A 25960-nucleotide genomic window follows, 5' to 3' on the forward strand; every position below is an offset into this window, starting at 1 on the left:
ATTACTACCAATTGGAGAAGGCAATACTGGGCGAAGTAGACCAATGCTCCAGCTTGGGATATGGCAGATAACGGAATCATGTCATGGAATCAGATTTTTTTTTTTTTACACTGCCTTATAGTCAGAGTTGTTCTTCAAATCCCCAGAATGACACACACCCCCACTGGCAAGAAAATCACTAGCAGTTGGAGAAGGCAATACTGGACAAGGCAGACCAATGCTCTAGCTCGGGATGAAGTGGGTCTATCACAACCAGACAGCTAATTCCAAGGCACAAGATCCCAAGCAGAGGCCAAGCTCTCCGTCATAATCACCTTCCTTTGCTGTCCTGCATGTTCGGATTGGCTCCGGCCTTTAAGAGAGACTCGGCAATCTGGGCCATCTCCGCCATGATGTCCGGCGTGTGCCTCTTGGGGCTGTAGGACGCCACGAGGTGGAGAGGTGTCTCCTGCTCCCCCAGGGTTGCCGCATTCACCCGGGCACCGTTTTTCACGAGGAAGTTGGCAGCAAACCTATCTCCTGTGGGGGGTGAGGGGGTAAGGGAGAGGAGGAATGAAGAGTGCCCTTTTCTATTTGCTCAAAATGAGCTCAAAACAAAACGAGTAAGCAAATGCATGGGTTACTCTGGGGCTCCACAACTTCTGCCCTCCAGCAGATGGCGACCTAGAACTCCCGTCTTCTCTGACTAGTGGCCGCTGGAGCTGGGGATGATGGTAGTTGTAGTCCAGAACACCTGGAGGGCCCAAGGGAAGGAGAGCGGGTCTTGTGGTAGGGAGCATGAGTTGTCCCCTTTGCTAAGCTGGGTTTGCATTCAGATGGGCGACCATATGTGAGCACTGTAAGGTATTCCCCTTCAGGGATAAGGCTCAGTGGAAGAGCTGGGAGAGACTCCTGCCTGGAACACAGGACTCTGCCACATACCGAGTCAGACCCTTGGTCCATCTAACTCAGTATGGTCTACACAGATTGGCAGCAGCTCCTCCCAAGGTACAGGCAGGAGTCTCTCTCAGCCCTGTCTTGGAAGTGCCAGGAAGTGGAACTTGGGACTTTCCGCATGCAGATGCTCTTCCACCGTGACTGGGCCTCCATCTCACAAGGGGAATATCTTACAGGGCTCACATGGAGTCTCCCATTCAAATACAAACCAGGATGGACCCTGCTTAGCAAAGTGGACCATGCATGCTTGCTGCCATAGGACCAGCTCTCCGCCTGGGACGGAGCTGCTGCCAGTCAGTGTAGACAACTCTGAGCTAGATGGACCAAGCGTCAGACTCGGGAGAAGGCCGCTTCCTAGGAAGGCGGGCAAGGCCTGGGTTTCTCAGCACTTGTGAGCAAAGAACCCCCATTTTCTCACCCTGGGGTTAGATCAACATTCATTTCTACTGGCATTCAGCCCGAGGAGAGGAAGGGGGTGGTGGGGGAGAAATGGCGGTATCATCACTAGAGAACTAGGAGAGCAAGCCAGGTTGTGCACCATGTCTGAAACCAAACCTCGGCTTCAGCTCACCGGAGAACCACGTAATTCAAGATGCCACCTGGACTCTGATCTCTTGGCACTCCCAGGCGGTATGGAGCCTCAAGGCAATCCCCGCCCTAGCACTTTGGGACAGCGACCAAAGGCAGACAGCTTCTTGGAGCTCTCTCTCTCTCTCCCTCTCCCGATTAAGTTGTCATCCTAAACCTGCTAAATATCTCACTGCCCCAATGGCCCCTGGATAGAGAAGGGCCTGCACCTTGGCACACTGTAATGCCCGAAATCTTGGAGATATTCCCCTGAGGGGGATGACGAAAGCTCAATGGCAGAGGAACAGAGGAAGCGGCCTCCTACCGAGTCTGACCCTTGGCCCATCTAGCTCAGTACTGCCTGCACAGGCTGGCAGCGGCTTGGCGTGCAGAAGGCCCCCAGTCCACTCCCTGGCAACATCTCCAGGTAGGGCTGGGAAAGACTCTTGCTAGAAACCCTGGAAAGCTGCTGCCAGTCAGTGTAGACAAGACTAGATGGACCAAGAGTCTGGCTCAGTAAAAGGGAGCTTCCTACCTTCCTATCAGTCCTCCGCTACAAAGGAAAGTTACCCCCAAGACTGGGATATGTTGGTTCTTACACGCAAAGACACGCTCACAGACAGACACAGGCCTTACCTCTTTGAATGGCTTTATGCAGCAGACTCCAGCCCTTCTTGTCCACCATATCCAGGTCGGCTTTGTGATTCACCAGGGTGGTGGCGATGCTTTCCAGCCGCCGGGACAGCGCCAGGTCTACGGCCAGGTCGCCATTGTGGTCCAGTTCGTTCAGCTTCCTGGGCAGCTGCAGACACAGCAGGAGAGGACCGGCATTCGACAGAGCGAATACCCGATACGGTGCTGGGGCTAGGCCGACGCCCAGAGCGAATACCCGATACGGTGCTGGGGCTAGGCCGACGCCCAGAGCGAATACCCGATACGGTGCTGGGGCTAGGCCGACGCTACGCGTCCTGTGTTGAAGCTACTTTTAAATGGAGTGGCCAGTGTGGCGTAGCGTTTAGAGAAGGGCTGCTCCACTCCGGCCCTCCTGCAGCCTACAACTCCCATAATCCCTGGCTATTGCCCACTAGTGGTTGGGGATTATGGGAGCTGGAGTCCAAGAACAGCTGAGGGGCCGAAGTTGAGCAGGCTTGGGTTAGAGGGTCAGGGCAAGGCGCTCTCTCAGGTAACCCGGTCCCAAGCCGTTGAGGGCTTTAAAGGTTAAAACCAGCACTTTGATAGACAGAACCTATTTATTTATTTAATTTATATACCACCCAAACTTCCGTCTCTGGGCGGTTAACATAAAAGAATTAAAACACATATAAAAGGTTAAAACCATTCAACAATTTAAAACCAATCACAAAATTAAAACCAACACATTTTAAAAGGCTGAGAAAGCTTGGTTAAAAAGATGGGTTTTCAGATTTTTTTAAAAAATTGCCAGCGATGGGAAGGATCGTATCTTAGTAGGGAGCGCATTCCAGAATGGCAGCCTTTCCCCGGCAATCGTGAAAGAACACAACTCTCCTCTCCGGAAAAAAAAGTTCAGCGAAACAGGGATCAGAGCAATCTTACACTGGAGGAAGTCGCTTGAGTATCATGCATTTCTTAAAAGATGTGCAGTGCAAACTGTCACAAAGCCCCTGACATCAATGCACACGGTCGCAAATGAATCGTTGGCACTTACCTGAATGGTCATTCTCCTCAGACGTATGGATTGTATCCGAACATGATGGGTTGTCACCACCTACTGCTCCGAGACAGGGCCAATCAGAAAAATCTTGCTAGTAGAAGGGAGGGACAACCCCCTCGCCTCCTCAGTCGATAACATAGCGCTTCGAAGCTCCACAAAATTCTAGAAACAGAGAACACTGCGGAACCAGAACAACAGACAGAGTACACGTAGAGAACAATTCACCCCCCTATCCAGAGGAAAAAGAGAGGAAGAACGGCACATGTGCCAACAGACCTAACTCAATAACCCTTCTGTAGAAAAAACGCACTGAATAGGAAAACACCACCCCACAGAAATACGGGGAACAGCAGGAGACGGGTGAAAGAGGGGAATAGGATCAGACACACAATCGGGTGGGTCGGATACAATCCATACGTCTGAGGAGAATGACCATTCAAGTAAGTGCCAACGATTCATTCTCCCTCAGACGAGGATTGTATACGAGCATGATGGGACATACCCAAGCAGTTACCTAATGTGGGAGGGCAGAAAAGCAGAAGGTCTGATCCTAGGTCGGAACCACCCTCTGTAACACACGTCGGCCAAAAGATGCGTCCGCCGCGGCCCAATCGTGTATTTTATAATGTTTAACAAAAGTAGAAAGGGAAGCCCAAGTGGCGGCCCTACAGATGTCGGCTAGGGGCGCCATGGTGGCAAGCGCCGCAGAGGATGCCGCGCTCCGAGTAGAGTGAGCAGTGATGCCCTCAGGAGCGACCTCCCCCGCAGAATCGTATGCCAGCTGGATGGCCTGACAGATCCAGCGTGACAAGGAGGAGTTAGAAACCTTCCTACCCAGTGAGCAGGCGCGAAAGGAGATGAAAAAGGATTCAGAGACCCGAATGGATTTTGTTCTCCTCAAATAGATGCGGATAGCCCGCCGGACGTCCAACTTGTGCCAATCCCGCTCCTTGGGGGAAGAGGGATTGGGACAAAAGGAGGGAAGCATCAGTTCCTGCGCCCTATGGAACACCGAGTTGACTTTAGGGAGGTAAGTCAGATCAGTACGAAGCACCACATGGTCAGGGAAGACCAAACATAACTCCTTTCGAACCGACAAGGCACCCAGGTCAGAGACACGACGAGCCGACGTGATGGCTACCAGGAACAACACCTTCAGGGTAAGGACACGCAAGGAGACAGTGCGCAGAGGCTCAAAGGGAGCCTTGGTCATGGCCCTGAGCACCAGATTGAGATCCCAAGTGGGAAAACGGTGGACAGGCGGAGGTTTTAATACAGCCGCCCCTTTCAGGAAACGTTGAATGTGGGGGTGCCCGGCCAAAGAAGGGAACGCTGGGACCTGCAGGACGGACGCCAAGGCGAACATTTGGCGGCGTAGGGTATTGGGGCGAAGACCCTTGTCCAACCCCCTCTGTAAGAACCCCAAGACCTGTGTCACGGAAGCCGTCCTGGGGTCCGTCCCGCACCCCCGGCACCACTGCGAGAATGACTGCCACGTTGACTGGTAAATACGGGCTGTGGAGGGGCGCCTGGAAGCCATGATGGTATCTAGGACTGCCGGGGAATAACCGCAGAGCGCTAAGGAGTCCCGCTCAATCTCCAGGCGTGAAGATTGATCCACTCTGGGTCGGGATGGAGAGCAGGCCCCTGATGCAGAAGATGGGCCCGAAACCCCAAGGATAGGGGGGGCTCCACCGAGAGAGCCACCAGGTCCGAAAACCATGGCCGTCGTGGCCAATGAGGGGCCACAAGGATGATCTCCGCCCTCTGATGTCTGATTCTTCTCACCGTCCGGGATAGCACAGCAAAAGGAGGAAAGGCATACAGAAGCCCCTGAGGCCAGGGAGACAGCAGGGCATCTACTGCCTCCGCCCCCGGAGATGGATACCTTGAGAAGAACCTGGGCACCTTGGCATTGGCTGGGGTCGCAAAGAGGTCGACCAGGGGAACACCGAACTTGTGGGTGATGCCCCTGAAGACCTGATCATCTAGAACCCATTCCCCCTGATCCAGATGGGACCGACTCAACCAGTCCGCCAGAGTGTTGTCCACTCCACTGACATGGTCGGCCTCCAGAGAACACAGGTTCCTCTCCGCCCAGGACAGGAGGAGTTCCGCCTCGCGCATCAATGCCCCGGACTTTGTCCCGCCTTGGCGGTTGAGGTGCGCCTTGGCGGTGGCGTTGTCGTGCCGGTTGCGAATTTCGGGGAGGAACCGCACGAGAGCCAGCCGAATGGCCCGGAGTTCCAGCCAGTTTATGGAATGACTCTGCTCGGCCTCTGACCACTGACCCTGGACCATCAGATGCCCGCAATGACCTCCCCAACCTGTGAGACAAGCGTCGGTGGTGACCACAACGTGATCCACCGGCAGGAAGCTTACCCCCTCGTCGAGAGCCCGAGATGTCCACCACCGGAGAGACAGGCGTACCTGAGGGGTGAGGATCACCCTGACCCTTGACCTGCTGGCGACTAGCTCCTGAAGTGGAAGGAGAAGCCATTGTAGGGAGCGAGAGTGGAACCGCGCCCAAGGCACGACTCCGATCGCAGAGACCATCAGACCCTGTAGCTGAGACAGAAAAAGAACGCTCGCTTGAGAGCGGCCCAGGGGACCGCGACAGGCGGAGTGCAGCTTCCGCCTGCGTTCGTTGGACAAGTACACCGACCCCCGGATCGAGTCGATGATTGCCCCCAAGTGTTGGATTCTGGTCTGAGGGACAAGTGAGCTCTTTTTGATGTTTACCAGGAAACCGTGGGCTGCCAGGACCGTCAGGGTCGCCCTGACGTCCGACCGTGCCTTCTCCCAAGATGGCGACCTTATTAAAAGGTCATCCAAATAAGGGTAGAGGTGAACCCCCCTGGTCCTCAAGTGCGCCACGAGTGCCACCATGATCTTGGTGAACACCCGCGGCGCAGTCGAAAGACCAAAGGGGAGGGCCCGGTACTGATAGTGCGCCCCCACATAGGCAAATCGCAGGAATTTCCTGTCCAGGGGATGTATGGGGACGTGGAGGTAGGCCTCCTTTAGATCTATAGAGGCCAGGAAATCCCCTTCCTGGAGGGCCATCAGAATCGAACGTGGTGTTTCCATCCTGAACCTTCTCCCCTTGAGAAACTGGTTGACAAACTTCAAGTCCAGGATGGCCCGCCACTCCGCATTCTTCTTTGGCACCAAGAAGAGAATAGAGTAGACTCCATATCCCCTTTCCTCTGGAGGGACCCACTCGATGGCCTTGATGTTGATCAGGTGTTGAATGGCGCTGACCATCAGGGAACGCTTGTGTGGATTGTTGGACTGAGGGGAGAGCAGGAACCGATTCGGAGGGCGCGACAGAAACTCTAGTCTGTACCCCAGAGAGACAGTACGTAGAACCCAGGTGTCTGTGCATGTTCTGGCCCACTGCTGGGTGAAGGAAACCAGCCGGCCTTCCACTTGTTGCCCCTCCTCCGAGTCACTGAGGGGCGGCGCGCTTGAATCCCGGCTTGGGGAACTGACCTGACTGCTGAAACCTCTGTTGCGCGCGATCCCGGGCAAAACCCTGGTTTCTGGGCCAAGACGGCTTGTCTTGCTTGCCCTGACGGGAACGAAAATTAGATCGAAACCCCCTGTTCCCCCCGCTGTTAGAGGAATAGGAGGAAGAAGAGGAAGAGGCGTTAGAAAAAACCCGGCGATCCTGGCGCTGTGCTGAGGAGGGCATGGCCTTTTTCCTGTCCTTGGTCTCTATTAGGACCAGTTCCAGCGCCTCTCCAAATAATTTTCCCCCCTTGAAGGAAGAGTTGGCCAGGTTGCTTCTCGATTTCTGGTCAACCCTCCAGTTTTTAAGCCATAGGTGCCTCCTGACTGTTATGTCAGAGGCCATGGCTCGGGCGGACAGCTGCACCGTATCAAGGGAGCTATCAGCTATAAAGGCGGAAGCCTTTCCCAGTTTATTAAGCCCCTGCCTGAGGGTCACCAATTCGGGCGGGACTAGGGGCAGAAGGTCCCTCACCCAGAGGACAGAAGCCCGAGCAAAAATGGAGGAGGCTACGGAGGCCCTTATGGCGAGTGCGGAGGCCTCGTGGGACCGTCGCAATGAAGCGTCGCACTTCCTATCCTCCACATTACGGAGAACCTCGTCCCCATCCCTCGGGAGGACCGCCCCAGTCACCAGTGCGGCAACTTCTTTGTCCACAGGCGGGACCTGGAGTTTGTCCATAGCAGCCTTGGGGATAGTATATAAACGCTTCACCCCGGGAGGAGGGCCCTTACTCTCCAAAGGCCGGTCCCACTCGCCTTGGATAATATCCATGAAGAGCTGGGGGCAGGGTACCGCCACCTCTGGCGCTTTCAATGAGGGCAGCACTGCTGGGTCCCCCTCTGAAGAAGTCTGGGGGGTAGGCACGACTCCCTCCAAGCGCAGAGACTTACGTGCCTTATGGAGAAGGACTGGGAAATCCGCCTGATTAAAAAGCCTATAGGGGGCCTGAGAAGGTGGCAAGGTTTCCTCCTCGTCCCCAGACAGTTCTCCCTCCTCCCTGCAGGAGTCCGATTCGTCCGAGCGCTCCCTATCCTCCTCTGGGAACAGGACAGGCGCTGCCAAGCCAGGGCCTTGGGCCGGAGGGCAACTTGGGGCACAGGGGGACAAATTAGGAGGTCCCAAAAGCACTCTCGGGCCCCTAGAGGAGGGCAGCCGCGGTTGTGACTCGGCATGCTCCCCCGCCCCCTGTGAAGCTAAAATGGCGGCCGAAGGGTTGATGGCGGGAAAACGGGGCTGCAAAACGGCATCTTCCCCCGGCTCCCGAGGACTCAAAATGGCTGCCGGAGCAGGGAAGGCGGGAATTTGACGTGCTAGATCGGGCACGATCCTCCCGAACTCCTCTGCCACCACCCGCCTGAGGAGAGCAGCAAAGCTAGCCGGGATCTCCTCCTCAGCCCCTCCAGGTTGCGCCCGCTCCCGATCAGAAGGGGGTGGGCATGAGCGTTTTGCGGGTGGCTCGCCCTGCAACGGGGACCCCAGCGATCCTACCTGGGAGATCCCGGGCGCTGGGGAACCCTCCTGGGCAGACACGGCCCCCTGCAGCGGCGGCAGAGAGCAGACTCCCCCGTCGGCTTCCCCCTCGGCCTGACTCGCAAGCTCTGGCTGAGGTACTGCAGCCGATAGCGTTGCGGTGCGCTTGGCTACGCGCTCAGCCGCTTTTTGCTCCTTTGAGAGCTTCTTCAATTTCTTGGCCTTGGGGGGCTGAGAGACGGGAGCGGGAGAGGTAGCCGCATCCCACTCAGCACGGCACGCCGCGTGTGCCACTGAGTCCTCCGAGAGGGAGGGAGAAGCCTCCCTCTCACAGCGCGAGACTTGGGTATCCATAGACCCCGATATCCGCCACGAAAGGACAGAGCGAACGTGGACGGAGCGCTAGGACTGCCTGTTCCTTAAAATCCTGACTAGCCCCAACACAGAAGGACGAAACAGAAGGAAGCAAGCAGAAAAATAGGAGCGGAGCAAAGAGCACCTGCTTGGAGCAAGACAGGGCAAACGACTGAGGAGGCGAGGGGGTTGTCCCTCCCTTCTACTAGCAAGATTTTTCTGATTGGCCCTGTCTCGGAGCAGTAGGTGGTGACAACCCATCATGCTCGGATACAATCCTCGTCTGAGGGAGAATCCCCCGACATCAATGCACACGGTCGCAAAGCCCCCAACATCAATGCACATGGTCGCAAAGGCCCAGCACAGATGGAGGTGCATCTCAGCCTTACCTGAGCATCCATCTCGATGAGATACAGGAAAACGACGTCTTCTCTTTCCACTTTGATCGCCTTGTGCAAAGGGAACTCTGTCTTGGACTTGATCATTTTGTACAAGAGCTGCGCACTCATACTGCTGAAGTCCTCTTTCCTCAGGTCGTCCTGGGATGGCAGTGACGGAGGGAAGAGATCAGAAGAGGCCGCGAACACCTTGATGCCAGTACCACAGCAGCGTTCTGAACCACACGCTTGGTTGGTCATGATTATGCACCATTGAGATCAAAGCGACAAGCTGGCCATGAATATCTTGTGTCCTATTCATTCATCTGTTCATGTATTTTGAAGAGGGTTTTTGTGCAAAAGAATTATTTAAAAACTTCTCCCCCATCCCAGCATATACATAGAACATCCAGATAATTTCAGTGGCAAGATGTTTGAGGCAGCATTTTGTATCAGCTGGTCATCAGGAGGTATGACTTCATTTCGCACCAACATGCCAACTCCTCAAAATACACAATAGACTACGTTACTAACAATACTATCATCACTTTTCAATCCAGCTTCTTTTCAGTCATCCTCTCTCTTCAGCTGCCACTTGCCCGTCAATCACTCCCCTCTCCCAACATTCCATCTTACTCACCCTTCTGTCACGGACCACAACTCCCATTATCCCCAGAAACAGTGGCCAGCAGCCAGGGATGATGGGAGCTGTAGTCCAACATCTGCAGGAGCAATTCCAAGCGGTCTAAGTCGAGGAAAGGCTGTAAAGGGAACGTGTGCCGTCAAGTCGATTTCGACTCCGGGCGCCCACAGAGCCCTGTGGTTGTCTTTGGCAGAATACAGGAGGGGGTGACCATGGCCTCCTCCTGTGCAGTATGAGATGATGCCTCTCAGTATCTTCTTATATCGCTGCTGGGGATTCCAAGCAGCAGTCTTCTGCTTGTTAGCCAAGCATTTCCCTGCTGCACCACATAAGGTGACTTAGGAAAGGCTGTACAATGTGTGATTCAAGTCAGCCAACTCAGGGGTAGCAGCAATGCCCGTGTGCAGATTCTCACCAGGGGCCCCAATTCGACACAGAACTCAGCCTCCCAAGCGGGAGCACACCCGCACAAGCTGGAACGGAGCGTGCCCGATCCTTGGAAACGGCCCTCTGGAAAGATCCCGTTCGCTCAGCGCTTACCCAGTGGCTGGCAATGATTTCCGCACAGTAATTCATCAGGGTGCCGGCGTCCAGCTCCTCGGCCGTCTGATAGAAGCGGATGCAGTTCCTGACGTTCACCAGAGACATGACTCCTTTTTCACACCTGCCAAGGGGAGGAAGGCCACGGGTCAGCAGCACGATGGGGTTTGAGCCCTGCCAGGTCATTCCCAACACCAACCACAGACAAAGCAGAGGGCAGGTCTGAGCAGCTGAAGGTAGAGAAATGGGTCAGCCATAGCCACTTGGGATGTGAATAAAGGCCTGGGGTGGGATGGGAAAAAATTCTCCCCAAAAACTCAAAATCCAGTTTTTTCTGGGGGAAACCATTTTCCAGGGAAACACACACACAACACACACACAAACACACACAGGGTTTTGCCAGTTACTTCCCAGGTCTCCACATGTTTAGTGGCCACCCTGGACTGCAACAGTGTGGTGTAGTGGTTAGAGAGGTGGACGAGGAATGGGGAGACCCGAGTTCAAATCCCCGTTCAGCCATGAAACTCAGTGGGTGACTCCGGGCCAGCCGCATCTCTCTCAGCCTAACCTACCTCACAGGGCTGATGTGGAGAGAAACATGCTCCTTGGATAAAGAGCGGGATATATATATATATATATTTTTATATATACATGTAAATAAGTAAGTAAGTAAGTAAGTAAATATTTGTTTATTTATATACATGTAATAACATTAATAGTCAAGCCACAACTGAAGCAGAGATGATGGGCGCTGTAGCCCAGCAATCAGAGTCTTGGGTTGACCACCCCGCTTATTAAATCTGGGCAGGCTCAGAAAGCAGTTCACTCAACGATACGACGACGGATCTTTATTCCATCAGCCCTCGCCAACTGTGAGGGTTCTGTTCTGGGAAAACCTCATGGTTGGTGAATTTGCAGTTGGCGAGCAATTCAAAGCATTGGAAACAGGGGGTTGAGGGAATCACGGCCGTGAAAAGGTCGGAAAATACAGGGGGAAAATGACCCCTCAAAATCGCCAAAAGGTCCTGTGGAATCCCTTTGAATCACCAACAGCATGAGGAGTAAAGGGGGACCCCCAGAAATCACCCCCCAAAATTGCAAATCCCCTCCCAAAATTACCAAAACATCTCGCCAAACTGCAGATGTTGGCGAGACTTGGCATAACTTCCCACTTGCAGATACACAAAACCACAATTGGCGAGGGCTGAGTGTATACCGCTTTTTAACCCAAGTTCCCAAAGCGGTTTCATAGAGAAATAAATAAAAACAAATAAAGACAGCCTCCTGTCCCCAAAAGGCTCACAACCTGAAAAGAAACAAAACGACAGCCCACAGCAACAGCCACTGGAAGGAAGCCGTGCAGGGGTCGTGCCTCCACGCCAGAGACAAGATCGCCTCGCTTCTGTTGCCAACACAACGTCATCCCACTTCAAGTAAAATGTTAATGCCTGCCGGGAATATGACCTCATCCAGATTGCGCGGAACAGGCAATCCATCATCAAGGCAGGTTTGCCCACGAAGCACTCGGGGGCGGGGGCACGGATATCGGACGATTATTCCGTGTGTTACTGCACTCTCTAAGACCCAGGCTCAGCTGAGCTGTTGAGGATGGAAGAGGTTCTCGTGTAGAAGCTATGCGGATTCCGCACACGCGCACACACACACACGCACATATTGGCCCCTGCTGATGGGTGGCAAGCCGGGAATAGTGAGCATGAACGGTCCCTTTTGCTTAGCAGAGGCCACCCTGGTTTGCATTTCATCTACCAGATCCATCTACCAGATCCATCATTTTATCTAACAGATCCATATACCGTCCAAAACTCACGTCTCCGGGCGGTTTACAAGAACATTTTAATGGGAGAGGACGGGTGAACACTGTAAGGTATTCCTTTTCCCCGGCTGCAACTCAGTGAAAGAGCATCTGCACACTTGCACGGAGAAGGTCCCCAGGGCTGGGACAGAGACTCCGGCCGGCAGCCTGGGAGAAGCCGCTGCCAGCCCGTGTCGACAACCCTGAGCCAGACGGACCAAGGGTCGGACTCAGGATAAAGCCGCTTAAACCACGCCCCAAGGGATCCCTAGAGAAATGAAGAGTGGTTTGGGATTCGAACCAAGAGCCCAACTGCATGGGTGCTGGCTGATCACGGGAGACGGGCACCCCAGCCTAGGCAGAGACTCGCCTTTCCCGGAGGAGCTGCAGCTGAAACCTGTTGGCCAATTTCATCAACTGCGTCAGGAAGACGTCATCTTCTGGCAGCTCCAGCTCGTCCGTGTACACCCAGCGCAGCATCGCCACGGTCACCTCGGGGTCGGCATCTGGAAGGAGAGGCCGAGAGGGGTTACTCCTGGAGAGAGAGGCAACTAGAGGCAACTCACACTTTGCGACAGTCCACTTTAGGACTTTGCCAGCCAACGGTCTGTCAAGCGAGGGCTGCACAAAAACACAACACACTTTTCATGTGTTAGCAGACCCTTGGATTTTTATTCCACTCAGTGGAAGAGCATCTGCTTTGCACGCTCAAAATTACAGGTTCAACCCACGGCAGCGGTGTTCCCTCTCACAGGGACCCCCCAGATGTTGCGGACTACAACTCCCAGCATGCCCAGCTGCAACAGCCTTTGCTTGGGGATTATGGGAGTTGTAGTCAACAACGTCTGGGAATCCCGGTTAGAGGGGACTGCACAGCAGCATCTAACAGGTAGGGCATCTCCCAAGACTCCTGCCCATAGCCGTGGAGAAGCCGCTGCCAGTCAGTGTAGACAATACTGAGCTAGATGGACCAAGGGGCTGACTCAGTATTTGGCAGCTTCCCATTCTATTTATTGTTCGATTTTTATACTGCCTCTCAGTGTTCCCTCTAAGGTGTGTGCTTGCTCACACGTTTGATGTCTGCTCAGTTAATTTTAGATCCCGCTCAGGTTGAATCTGGAAGGCCCCACTCTGAATGCACGTGTGTGCACACTGCCTGCATACTGCCGCCTAGAACCAAACTCATTCCACACAGAGATGAAAAACATCCGAGAGAACACGGCTGCCTGAGATTAAAACCATCCCAGGGCAGTTTACCAAACATTTTGAATATCCAACTATAGAACCGCTATAGAATAAAAATATTAAATTGGGACATAAAAATGTAAACCGAGTTTTAAAACATACACAACAGGGCAATTAAATACAGAGCAGCAGCAGCAACAGAAAACAGTCATCCAAAAGCCTGGGTAAAAAGCCAAGATTTCACTTGCTTAGTGAAAACTATGATGGAGGAGTGGATGCCCACCAGGAGAGCATTCCAAAGTCTGGGGGCCATAACTGAGAAGGCCCTGTCCTGCGTGTACGACAGCCGAGCCTCCCTCATTGTCGGCACACGGAGCAGAGTGCCGACAATGACCTCATCAGGCAGGCCGTCATCAGAGCCCCTCCAATGACCTCATCAGGCGGGCAGAAACCCTTGGATCCAGGGCACATATTTAAGGATGTTGTAAAAATATGCCCTTATAGTAGATGCTCTTTTGCTAGTGGGAATATTTGTCAGCTTCAAAGTGTGCTTATGGCTACAGTCACTGAAAAAGTGGCAACATGCCTGATTCTGTTACTCTTGGAATTGCCCCCTAGTGTCCAGTGTTGGAATTGCCCCCAGTTTCCGATGTCGGATTGTCACACCATCATCATTCTTAGCTTTGAGACAAAAGAATATCACTTGCATCCTTTGTCATGGTGAAAACCTCGCCCAACTGCACCAGAATGCTTCTGAGGTTAGCGCTAGGGAGGACACCCCGTGAGCCTCAGGAACACGCAGGAGCTATATTTATAGCTTTGCTTGCTGGGCGAGTACTGGCTGCTTGCCCAACCCGTGGAAAGAAGAGCTGGCTGGAGCACTAATATTAGAAGCAGCCTCACTGACAGCAAAGGGACAAGATTGTGATCATGTGGGGGAAGTTTCGGTGGCAACCACATAACTCCAACATGCCATCTGAAGCTTCAAGAAACTCCAAAGGGCAGGCTGCAAGTCCTGTTCATGTTTTCAGGAACAGCAGATAACCATTCCTGCAGTACGGGCAATTCCAAAGGGTAATGGAATCAGGCAAGTCAACACGTTTTCAATGACTGTAGGCATAAGCAAAGTTTCATGAGGATACCATATATACCCACTGGCAAGAGAACGTCTCCTACTATAATACCATATTTTTACATAAGACTTAACTATTATAGATATATTATCTGAAAATAAATATAGTATCTGAAATGAGTAAAATACACCAGTAACTGAATCAGAACCAATGCCCAAAAATTCTGGTTCCATTCCCAAAGCATTTTGCAGACACTATAATATGTTTTTGTAAAACTATGGCCATATAGTAAGGAATATTCCCTTGCCAGTGGATATATACAATATCAACTCAAAAATCTGCTTATGGGTGCAGTCGTTGAAAAAGTCATAACATGCCTGATTCCATTGCCCTCTGAATTGCCCGTGTTCCAGTTTCACTTCTCCCTCTCACCATCTCCACAGTAGTTTGAATTCTGAACAAGGAACAGTAGGGAGACCCTGGTTCAAATCCCCACTCAGCTAAGGATGACGCTGGGTGACTTTCGGCCAGTCACTCACTTCTGGCCTAACCAACCTTACAGGGTTGTTGCAAAAAATTAAATAGGGGGAGAATCCTGCCTGGTACCCTAAGCTTGATTGTGGCAGGGCAAAGCAAACATGAAACAACAAATATTTTATATATCGCTTTTCAACCAAAGTTTCCAAAGCGGTTTGCACAGACAAATAAATAAATAAGATAGCGTTCATCTGTCTTTTGTGCCCAACGTCTATGGCTGCTACCCTAATTCTTTAGCTAGTTCTAACAAAATGGGTTTAAGCCAGCTAATGGTTTTAAAAGTAATGCTATGGGTGACCTGTAAACACTGCTAACTGAGCAAAGAGACACCTTTCCAAATCACAATTCTCTTTCTATGAAGCAGGAGGAGAGCAACTGGCCCTATCCATCCCCAGCACAGCATCCCTCCAGTGGCTGTTGCTGGTATCTGCCTTATGTCCCTTTTTAGACTGTGAGCTCCTTGGTGGCAGGGAACCATCTTCTCTTTATTCTTTTTCCATTCAAATAGCTTGGAGAATACAAATACGACAAATATTTATATCCCGCTCCTAAAGGGCTCACAATCTAAAAATGAAACAAAGAGAGACACCAGCAACAGCCACTGGAGGGATGCTGTGCTGGGACGGATAGGGCCAATTGCTCTCCCCCTGCTAAATAAAGAGAATCACCACTTTAAAAAAGTGCCTCTTTGCTCAGTTAGCAGGGGAAGTTTTGTTGTTGTCGAAAAGCAGTTAAAAATAAATTCTTGGCAACTGAAACACTCACTCACTCCAAGCAATCTACTCTGCTGCTGCTACTACTATGAATACACACACACACACACACACACAGAGAGAGAGAGCTTTTCAACGAGAGTTCTCAAAGCAGTTGACATAGAAAAATAATAAACAAGATGATACCCTGTCCGAAAAGGCAGTACTAGATTTAGGTACAAGCTAAGTAAGCTATACAGCTTAAGGTCTCACATTATGAGGGGCCCCTCAATTAGAAAAGAAAAGAAAAAAGACTGAGTTTAAAATTATATATAACATTTCCATTTAAAGGTATTTCTAATGCAAATAGGCTTGTTGCAAGAGGATTACTTCTCTGTTAGTTTTTTGTGTCAAGTAAAAATAAACCTTTTTCTATTTTCATTGTCTTTTTTCATTCATTTGATTTATATACCGCCCTTCCAAAAATGGCTCAGGGCGGCTTGTTAGAATAATAATTTTGTTGTTGTGCCATGGAGCCTTTTAAGCTTGGGCATCAGCGGGCCATAATTCAGTCCTGCTAAAAGGGCTCACAATCTATAGATACCTAGAATATAAAGTTGCCTGGGGTCAACTGATTGACTCACTCACCGGCATGCAACTCCCAGACCAAATTGCTGAAGTTGGCAACCTGCTGTTTTTGCAGGTAGGTTGCAGACCTTTCCCGGGCTACCAAAAAAAAGTGAAAGACCCCAGAAAAACGCATTATGTTCCGGGAAAATACAGGAAAGCTCTCCCATTGGGAAAGCATGGATTGGAGCCAACTTTTGCCATTTTCTCAGGCACTTTCACACATAGGAAGTCCCGACTTTGTGGTACAGAATGCATGCTTCCAAAGTGAATGCTGTCCGTGTGCATATGTATTGTAGGCACTGGCAGAACCCACACTGAACGGAAGCTGTGCTGGGGCTGGAGAGAGCTTGTTCTCCCCCCACCGCCCCGGTAATATTGAAACTGAACACTTTATTTTGGTACTTGGTACATCACACACACACACACACACACAGAGAGAGAGAGAGAGAGAGAGAGAGAGAGAGAGAGAGAGAGAGAGAGAGAGAGAGACATACAGTATATGTATATCTGTAACTGAACGAAGCATTGGTTACTCACCGTGAGGGCTTCTTCTGGTTGTTGCTGTCAAGGCATCTCATGATGGGTTATCCTAGTCACGTGCTCCTAGGCAGGACTATGCAAATTAGCTTAGAAAAAACAGTCCTATATAGCTCTGACGGGGATAACCCCGCCCCAGTTCTTCTAGGCCGAGCAAACCAGAAGGATAGACATGATAAGACATAGAGAACCACATATAAAAAACAGTAACCATGAACATAGGCAAAAGGGGTTCAGCTACAACGAGAAGGAAAACAGTAGGAACTGTCCCTTTATGACAACAGACCAATTCTTCCCCCAAAGGAGAGCAGCGTGCCACTTAGGGCGGGCTGAGATGCCTTGACAGCAACAACCAGAAGAAGCCCTCACGGTGAGTAACCAATGCTTCGTTCTCAGTTGATGCTGTCAAGGCATCTCATGATGGGACATACCAAAGCAGTACGTCTACAGTCCCAGGGAGGGAAAACAAGCGCTGCTCTAGTCCTGGGGAAGAACCCACTGAAGTGCTCTCCTCCCAAACGCCGCTTGAGCAGCAGCGTACAAATCTAGCTTGTAGTGTTTTATGAAGGTGGATGGATTCTTCCATACTGCTGCCTTGCAAATCTCTAGAACAGAGGCATTAGAAGCAAAAGCAGCAGAGGCAGCGGCCGACCTGGTCGAGTGTGCCCAAATGTTTGGTGGTGGAGGAACCTTTAGGGTTTCGTACGCTAAGGTAATGCATGCCCTAATCCACCTGGCGATAGTTCGGGAAGATACGGCCTCTCCCATGGAGGTGGGCAAGAACGAGACAAATATGGTGTCAGTTTTTCGGAAGCCAGCCGTCCTTTTGATCTACTGCTTCAGACATCGGCGCACGTCTAGCTTGTGCCATAGCTTTTCTCGTGGGTGTTCCGGGTGAGGACAGAAGGAAGGTAGGAAGACATCCTGGGACACATGGAAATGGGAGATGACCTTGGGGAGGATAAATGGGTCTGGAATTAACCTGACTGAGTCCTCCGAGAAAACACAGCGCGCCTTGTGGATGGACAGGGCTCGTAGTTCAGAGACTCTTCTGGCTGAGGTGAGCGCCACCAGGAAGGCCAACTTTTGGGACAGAAACCTCAGCGGGATAGCCCAGATAGGCTCAAAGGGGGGTTCCTGCAATACCCTAAGAACCAAGTTCAAATTCCATGACGGGAAGCGATGAACCACGGGCAGCGACAGAAGGGTGGCTCCTCTCAGAAATCTCTTCAATAGGCCATGGTCCTCGACGCTCAATGAGGCAGAACCTCACAACATTGGTAATAAGGATGCCGCCTGTCTCTTGAGAGTGTTGGGCTTTAGACCCTTGTCGAGGCCATCCTGGAGGAAGTGTAGTAGGTGATTTAGTGAGGCCTTGTGGCTGGGAATCTTGTTTCTCCTGAGCCAACGCAGGAACATTCTCCACGTGTATTGGTAGATGCGGTTGGTGGAGTCTTTCGTAGAGGCCAGGATAGTCTCGGTTACCTTCTGAGGTACTCCCTGCACTCGCAGTCGGCTCCGCTCAGTCTCCAGGCGGCTAGCTGAAACCAGCCTGGATTGGGGTGGTGAACCGGCCCCTGAAGAAGAAGGTCTGGGCTCGGGGAGAGATGCCACGGCCCATCTATTGCCATGGAGATCAGACCCGTGAACCAGGGACGCCTGGGCCAGAATGGGGCAACCATGATGACCTCTGCTTTCAGTGATCTTATTCGTCGAAGCACTCTGGCCAGAAGTGGAATTGGAGGGAAGGCGTAGAGGAGACCTTGGGGCCACCTGCAGGAAAGCGCGTCCGTTCCCCAGGCTGACCGGCAGGGGAACCTGGTGATGAAGGTTTCCACTTTCGCGTTGAGGGGAGTTGTAAACAGGTCTGCTTGGGGAACTCCCCACTTGGATGCCAACTGATCGAACGTTGAGATGTTCAGGGACCACTCCCCTGGGAGTAGGTCCTCCCTGCTCAGCCAGTCCGCAATCGAGTTCAGGTTGCCTTTGACATGATGCGCTGCGATGGAACTGAAATGGGTCTCCGCCCAGGATAGGAGAAGGACAGACTCCTGGAACAGGGAGCGTGAGCACGTTCCCCCTTGACGGTTCACATGTGCTTTGGCTGTGGTATTGTCCGTTTTCACAAGCACATCCTGACCCTGAACCAGAGGCTGAAAGCGAAGGAGGGCGAGGCGTATGGCTCTCAGTTCTAGCCAATTTATAGAATGGGATTGCTTGTGTAGGTCCCATATTCCTTGCACCGCATGCTGGAGGCAGTGGGCTCCCCAGCCCCTGTTGCTGGCATCCGTTGTGACTATTAGCTTCGGCTGTTCCAAGAAGCACTTGCCCAATGAGAGGTTCCGAGTGCGGGTCCTCCACAGTAGAGACTTTACTTGTGGGGGCAGAAGGACGGAGATGTTGCGTCTTCTGGAGATGTAAGACTGGAAGCGCAGGAGGAACCACTGAAGATCTCACAGGTGCAGCCTTGCCCACGGAACCGCTTCGAGAGTAGAGACCATGAGCCCTAGGAGGCGGGCTAAGGACAAGATCGGTGACCTCTGGTTCGATAGGACCAGTCTTGTTTCTGACATGATGATGTGAATTCTGTCCTCCGGGAGGAAGACCTTGCCCTTCAACGTGTCGATGATGACCCCGAGGTGGCGAATCCCCTGGGTCGGGGATAGGTGGCTCTTGGCTTCGTTGATCAGAAAACCGTGCCGATTCAAGGCTTCCAGTGTCTTCTCCAGGTCTCTTTCCGCTGTGTTGGGAGAGTCCGATTTCAGAAGAAGATCGTCTAAATACCTGAAGATATGCACCCCCTGGAGGCGAAGCAGCGCAAGGACGGGGGCGAGTATTTTGGTGAAGGTCCTGGGCACTGAGGCAAGGCCGAATAGCAGAGCCTTGTACTGATAGTCCACTCCTGAGTACTTGAAGCGAAGCAGGGGTCTGCTGTCGCGATGAATGAGGACGTGGAGGTAAGCCTCCTTCAGGTCTATGGAGGTGAGCAGATCTCCTTGATGCAGCGGTTCTAAAATGGAGCGAAGGGACTCCATACGGAACTTGCGGGTCTTTACATACGCGTTGAGATGCTTCCAGTCAAGAACGGCTCTGTGGGAGCCGTCTTTTTTGGGTACAGTAAACAGGATAGAATAAACCCCTCTCCCCTCGTGGCCCCTTGGGACCAGTTCTATTGCTCTGATGTCCAGCAGGTGTCGAATGGCCAGAGACATTTCGGAATGCTTGGTAGAACAGCGAGAGCGTGGGGTGGGTAGAAATCTGGGGCGAGGCGAGGAGCTCAGTTCTATCCTGTATCCTGAGCGTATCAAGTCCAAGGCCCAGGCATCCTTGATATCGTGAAGCCATGCGGGGAGGAAGCTGGACAGACGACCTCCCAGGCAGGAGGGATCTGCGTCAGAGTTGAGACTTTCCTTGTTCTTTTCCCTGAGCGTTGTTATTGCGGAAGGTAGCGTTCCGGCCGGTGAAACGTTGGCGGGGCCAGGAAGCTCTTGAGCCGCGGAATTCTCGGTCTCTACCCCTGAAGGAGGGACAAAAGGAACGAAAGGGCTGGTATCCTCTTTTGAAGGGAGTTGTCAGGTTTTCGTGTTGCTGACGGCATGGTCTTCTTTTTGTCCTTAGATTCGGCCAGGACGTTTTCCAATGCTGAATCGCCAAACAGCTTGGACCCCTCGTAAGGCAGAGCGCACAGGTTATTCTTGGAGGCAGAGTCCGCTTGCCAAGCTTTTAGCCACAGGTGTCGCCTGCCAACCACTGATGCCGTGGAAGCTCTTGAGGAATAGCGGATGGAATCAAGGGATGTGTCGGCGATGAGGGCTTGTGTGCGCTGAAGCTTCAACAATTGCTGTCTGAGACGGACGGCTTCTGGAGGCGTCTGGTCGAGGAGGTCGTTGATCCACAATAGGCTGGCTCTAGCCATCATTGACGCCACAGCAGAAGAGCGCGTGGCCAGGGAGGAGTTGTAGTGAACCCACCGGAAAGCAAAGTCTGCCTTTTTGTCGGAGGCGTCCTTTAGAAAACCTTCCCCGTCTCGTGGGACCAGGGACCCACTGCTCAGCTGGGAGATGGGAGCGTCGGTGGACGGAGTCTGCAGTAACAAGGAAGGCTCTTGTTGGAAGGTGTAGAATCTGGTGGCTGACGAAGTTGGTTTCTTAGGAACGCTTGGCGCAGCCCATTCCGCCTTGATGACCTCTGAAAAATAAGCTGGCATAGGCAGAGGTAATTCACGTGGCTGAGGCTTGGGGAAAACCAGGTCGCCCTTGGGGTTCTGGCTTGGGTCTGAGGGAGGTTTCGCCTGAAGACCAATAGTGGTTAAGACCTTGGTCATGAGGGGGTTAAAATCTTCCGGGGTGAATAAACGTTGAGAAACCTGAGATTGCTCTTGGTCCTCAGCCCCCGACCAGTCACCCTCCTCTCTATCAGGATTGTGATTTTCCTCCTGGTCCCCCTCTCCCTCTCCGTTACCCCCGGGGTGCTCCTCTGCCTCCTCCTCCAGGGGAAGGGCCGGAGCAGGAAGCCCGGTATTTCTCAGTGGGCGGATGGTAGTGGCCGTGGGGTCAGCCGACTCCTCCCCAGAGATTTCTGAGGAGTGCACCGATATAGTGGTCCTAGAAGATTTCTTGGGCTTTTTGGACTTTTTAAGGTGTCTCTTTTTGGACTTAGCTTTTCTGGGAGGGGGAGGGGGAGAGGGAAGTTGAGGATTCCTCAGAGGAGGAGGAAGAGGTATGCCTGCATCGTTTTGAACGTTTTCTCTTTTTTGATTTTTTAAGTAGAGACAGGGACTCTGAAATGGCAGTTTTGAACCAGGTTTGCCATTCCTGGGGAACCTGAGAGGGAGCGGGCTGAGTACCAACTATGTCCGATAGGGGTGAACCCTCCCGCCCCTCCGATAGGGTCGATCTCACCATACTTGCAGCAGTTGATGTGGAAGCAGTAATGGCCGCTGTTCCCGCCCTTTCTGGTTCAGCGCCCTCTAGGGGGGTGCAGAGATCGGAAGAAGAAGCCGCCATCTTGGCTGAAAGAGCGTGCAGCTCTGCTTGTTTGCGAAGTTCCGCTTGCGAGGGAGGCGGGTTGGGAATTGGTCTTAATGTCCCCGCTCTGATGCGCTCGTTGAGGGAAGCAAATAGCGGCTCCGCCTGGGTGCTGCCACGCTGCGAAGCCGAGCTGCGCGTCACGCGCCTTGGAAGCTCTGCAGCCTGACTCTCCCCCGTTGTGCCTGAGGACTTGCCACCCGAAGGGGTGATCGACCGCAGGACCTCTCCAACTGCCTGCCCGGACAGAACAGTGTTAGCCGGGGCCGGGGCAGGGAGGATTGGCGCGCAAGGGTCAGCAGAGGCTCGGAGAGCGGGAGGAGGTGGATCGCCCGGTCTCCTCGAGTGCCGGGGAAAGCGCTCAAAATGGCGTCCCGTCGGCACCAGAACGTTAACGGCCCTTTTAACACTGCTGAAGCCCCCAGAGAAATGCTCCATAAACGCCCTCTGGGGAGGGGGGGGGTTGAGAAGACTGAACACACTAGGGCCAACACAAACTGAAAGAGTATAATTTTTTTATATATTTTTTATTTTTTAATATATATAGGTAACAGAGGAGACTGGGCAAGGGACTGGACAACGGACTAGGGTGAATACAAGAAAAGCACAAAGGAATACAGGCCTGAACTGGAGAGCGAGAAGGAGCAGCCTGCCAGGAGCAACAGGACTAGAAGAACTGGGGCGGGGTTATCCCCGTCAGAGCTATATAGGACTGTTTTTTCTAAGCTAATTTGCATAGTCCTGCCCAGGAGCACGTGAAGAGGATAACCCATCATGAGATGCCTTGACAGGATCAACCGAGAATATGAACCTAGAAATAAAAATCTCAAACTAAACCATAATATCCAGCTAATCCGTAGTACTCAAATCAAATATATATTGTCTCGTCTTAGAGACAGCCGCACGGCAATATTTCCAAATTTAGATTAGGAAGGAACAGTCACATAGAAAGCTTCAGAACATCCCAGACATGAAGCGAGGAATGGAACAATAAATGGCCCTCATAATTCTATACAGTTTCAATAGCACTAACCATACTAAATATAAGAGAATCGCCACTTTCAAAAGATGCCTCTGCTCAGTTCGTAGGGGACCAGGCAAGTATGAATCTATTCTAGCAGCATTTTGTAGTTAAGGGGGAAATCTGGATGTTGACAAGCTTCGCAGGGCAGGTGACATCATTACCCACAATGCCCTTGCACAGTTGCATCATTACCAAGTATGCCCTTGCATAATTTACCATCCTTGTCGGGATGGTAAGTTACCATCCCGACATCTGTAGCAAATTTGGTTCAAACCGGTTAGGCGGTCCCCAAGTTGGCCCACTTGCAGCTCCAACATTTACACGGCCGCCATATTGGATTGGAGTGGATGACACCATCACAAACCATGTTGTTGATGGGTCCCTACAACGGTACCCGATTTGGTTCATATTGGTCCAGGCATTGAGAAGTTGAGGGACAGGGACGGACCCACACAAATGCCAGGTGATTTCATAAGCCTACTGGGGGAAAAGAAGAGACTCAAATAAATGAACTCGGGGTCGTCGGAAGGCAGAACAGGGCTGGAGCCATGACAGTTCGCCTTATGCGCATTTCAACCCAGGTTGCTTTGTGGGAGCACTCCTCCTCCAGCAACCAAGAAATCATCCGTCTCCCTGCTCTGTCAAGCCTTCCACTCGAGACCCACTGCACCCGAGAGCCTCATCGTTAAAACGAGAGGAAAGACCCTCGATCTAACTAGTCCAGTAGCAACCTCAGGAGACAAAAAGGCGCTGGAATTAGCGGAGCAAGCCACCTTATGGGCTGCCAGAACGGACGGACTCTTCCCCGAGAGAACCCGTCATCTTTCCTCCGTTCTTCCGGGAGGCAGGGGAAGCGTCTCCCTCACATGGATGGGGCAGCCCGTCAGAAAACCAACCTGACAGATCCAGCTCCTCCATCGATGCCAGGTTGGCCAGGCTCCAAGTCTCGCTGCGAGCCGCCAATACGAATTTGTGCACGTTGATGCACCTGTCTCCAACCTTTATCTTCAGGTCGCTGGAGAGAGACAACAGAGAGAGAGAGAGAGAGTGTGTGAGTGGGAGAGAGAAAGAGACACCTGGGCTCAGATGATTCTGTCAGCATCACTGCAGTGAAGCGCAAGTCAGACTACAGCAGGGAAGCAAAAGGCAGGCCTTTTTGCAATAATCCTGAGAACCACAATGTCCATGAGCCAGTGCCACAAACTTTGAACACTGGAACCCTCTCAGGGGACAAAATGCCAGTAGTGATTTATTGAGCAGAAAGGCACCTTTCCAATGTGGCGATTCTCTGTATTTAGCAGGGGGAGAGCAACTGGCCCTATCCATCTCCAGCACAGCAGCCCTCTTGTGGCTGTTGCCGGTGTCTATCTTATGCTTCTTTTTTAGATCGTGAGCCTTTGGGGGACAGGGAGACACCTTATCTTTGTATTTATTTCTACGTAAACCACTTTGGGAACTTTTGTTGAAAAGCGGAATATAAATATTTGTCATATTGATATTATCCAAGCTAGCAGTATATAAATATTTGTCGCATTCGTATTCTAAAGATGAAAGATGGGTGATAGCATTGTGGCACTCATAGCTTTCTCTGTGTTATCACCCCTCCTTTATCCCTACACACCCACCCACCCCCCGGCCAGACAATGAGGGTCAAATTGCAGTCATTTTTGCACAGAGGAAAGGTTTAAGGCAGGCCCATTCAACTTTGGTGACCCCCTCAGCTGTTTTGGGACTACAACTCCCATAATCCCCAGCCAATTGAAGCTGCGGATGCTGGGAGTTGTAGTTCAGCAACATCTGGAGAAACCCTGGTTGCGAAGCTGTCTTAGGGGATGGGACCACTCTGGGAAGAGCATTTGTATGCAGAAGGTCCCAAGTTCCCTCCCTGGCAGCATCTCCAAGAGAGGGCTGAGAGAGACTCCTGCCTGCAACCTTGGAGAAGCCACTGCCAGTCTGGGTAGACAATCCTGAGCTAGCTGGACCAAGGGTCTGATTCAGTAAAAGGCAGCTTCCTGTGTTCCTAGGACAAAGGTTCAGCTCTTTGGTGGGGGAGAACAAGACAGGAGAACAAGACAGGAAAATGCTACGGAATCAGACACAAGAGGAAGTTGCTTGTGGCTAGTTGTTTCCGGTTGCCAGCTGGAAGAGGGACGCCACTCACACAGGAAAACAAAACTGGGTGAATGCAATCATCCAGCCCCACCCACAAGATTTCACAATGCGCCTGGCCCGGCCAACACTCTAGGCCAGGGGTGGGGAACCTTGGCCCTCCAGCTGTTTTTGAACTACAACTTTCCCTGCTAACTGGGCTTTCCCTGCTAAGTGGGCAAAGAGGCACCTTTTACCATGGTGATTCTCTTTATTTAGCAGGGGGAGAGTAACTGGCCCTATCCACCCCCAGCACAGGACCTCCAGTGATTGTTGCTGGTGTCTATCTTGTGTGTTTTTTTTAAGAATGTGAGCCCTTTGGGGACAGGGAGCCATCTTATTTGTTTGTTATTTCTCTGTGTAAAACGCCCTGAGCCATTTTTGGAAGGGCGGTATAGAAATTGAATTAATAACAATAATAACTCCCATCACCCCCAGTTGTAGTTCAAAAACAGCTGGAGGGCCAAGGTTCCACACCCCTGCTTTAGGCTGATCTTCATAAGCCAAGTCGTGGCTTATCTGCACTTTAAAGTTCCAGGCAGGCACAGATCCGATATAGCCGCGCCTTTAGGCTCAGGTACGGACCACGATTTGAAGGGTACAGCTAAAGCACTTGATCCCCTTCGTATTGCTTTTAAGTAGGCCCCCGAGGGCTGAGGAAGACCCAAACCGGTTAAAAAATGATGTGGCCTGGTATGAAGAGGGTGATCTCTTTCTCTCGGTCATAATGCTAGAACTCAGAGTCACCCGATAGGGAAGAAACAGGGTTATTCTGCACGACACACACTCTATGCAATTCTCTGCCACACGCTGTGTTCCTCGGGGGCTTTAGACAGTGGGGCTGAAACAAATCTGTGGAAAGAGGAAGAGGGGCCTGTCAGTGGCTATTCCTCGTGACGGCTAATGAAGCCTCCATCTTCCAAGGCAGTATATCTCTGAATACCAGTTGGGAGGGCCAGCAGCAGGGAAAGACGCTTGCCTTCAGGCTCTCCTTGTAGGCTCCCTTGAGACATCCGGTGGGCCACTGTCAGAAAGAGGATGCTGGACTCGATGGACCAGCACAGCAGGCATCCTCTTAGACTCAAGTCCAAAGCTTCCAGAAAATGATGGCGCTCCAGGACAATCGGAGAGCCAGAAGTGCCTCTCTGGACCCCCTGCTTATTGATGCCCCAAGAGGACTATCAAGCAGGTGCCTTG

At 52.0% G+C, this 25960-nt stretch overlaps 1 protein-coding gene across 1 annotated transcript in view; it reads right to left on the reverse strand.

Moving 5' to 3' along the window:
* Window positions 1–25960, reverse strand: part of ANKFY1 (ankyrin repeat and FYVE domain containing 1) — a 66946-nt gene that overhangs the window by 35012 nt on the left and 5974 nt on the right. The window contains exons 3-8 of the mRNA XM_053275199.1: window positions 23512–23630; window positions 12281–12416; window positions 10098–10221; window positions 8927–9076; window positions 2140–2305; window positions 315–519 (exon numbers count right to left, since the gene is read on the reverse strand). Of these exons, the coding sequence (XP_053131174.1) occupies window positions 315–519; window positions 2140–2305; window positions 8927–9076; window positions 10098–10221; window positions 12281–12416; window positions 23512–23630 (900 nt within the window). The remainder of the gene's footprint in view (window positions 1–314; window positions 520–2139; window positions 2306–8926; window positions 9077–10097; window positions 10222–12280; window positions 12417–23511; window positions 23631–25960) is intronic.

This window comes from Hemicordylus capensis, chromosome 12, assembly GCF_027244095.1.
Source record: "Hemicordylus capensis ecotype Gifberg chromosome 12, rHemCap1.1.pri, whole genome shotgun sequence".
NCBI classification, from domain to species: Eukaryota; Metazoa; Chordata; class Lepidosauria; order Squamata; family Cordylidae; genus Hemicordylus; species Hemicordylus capensis.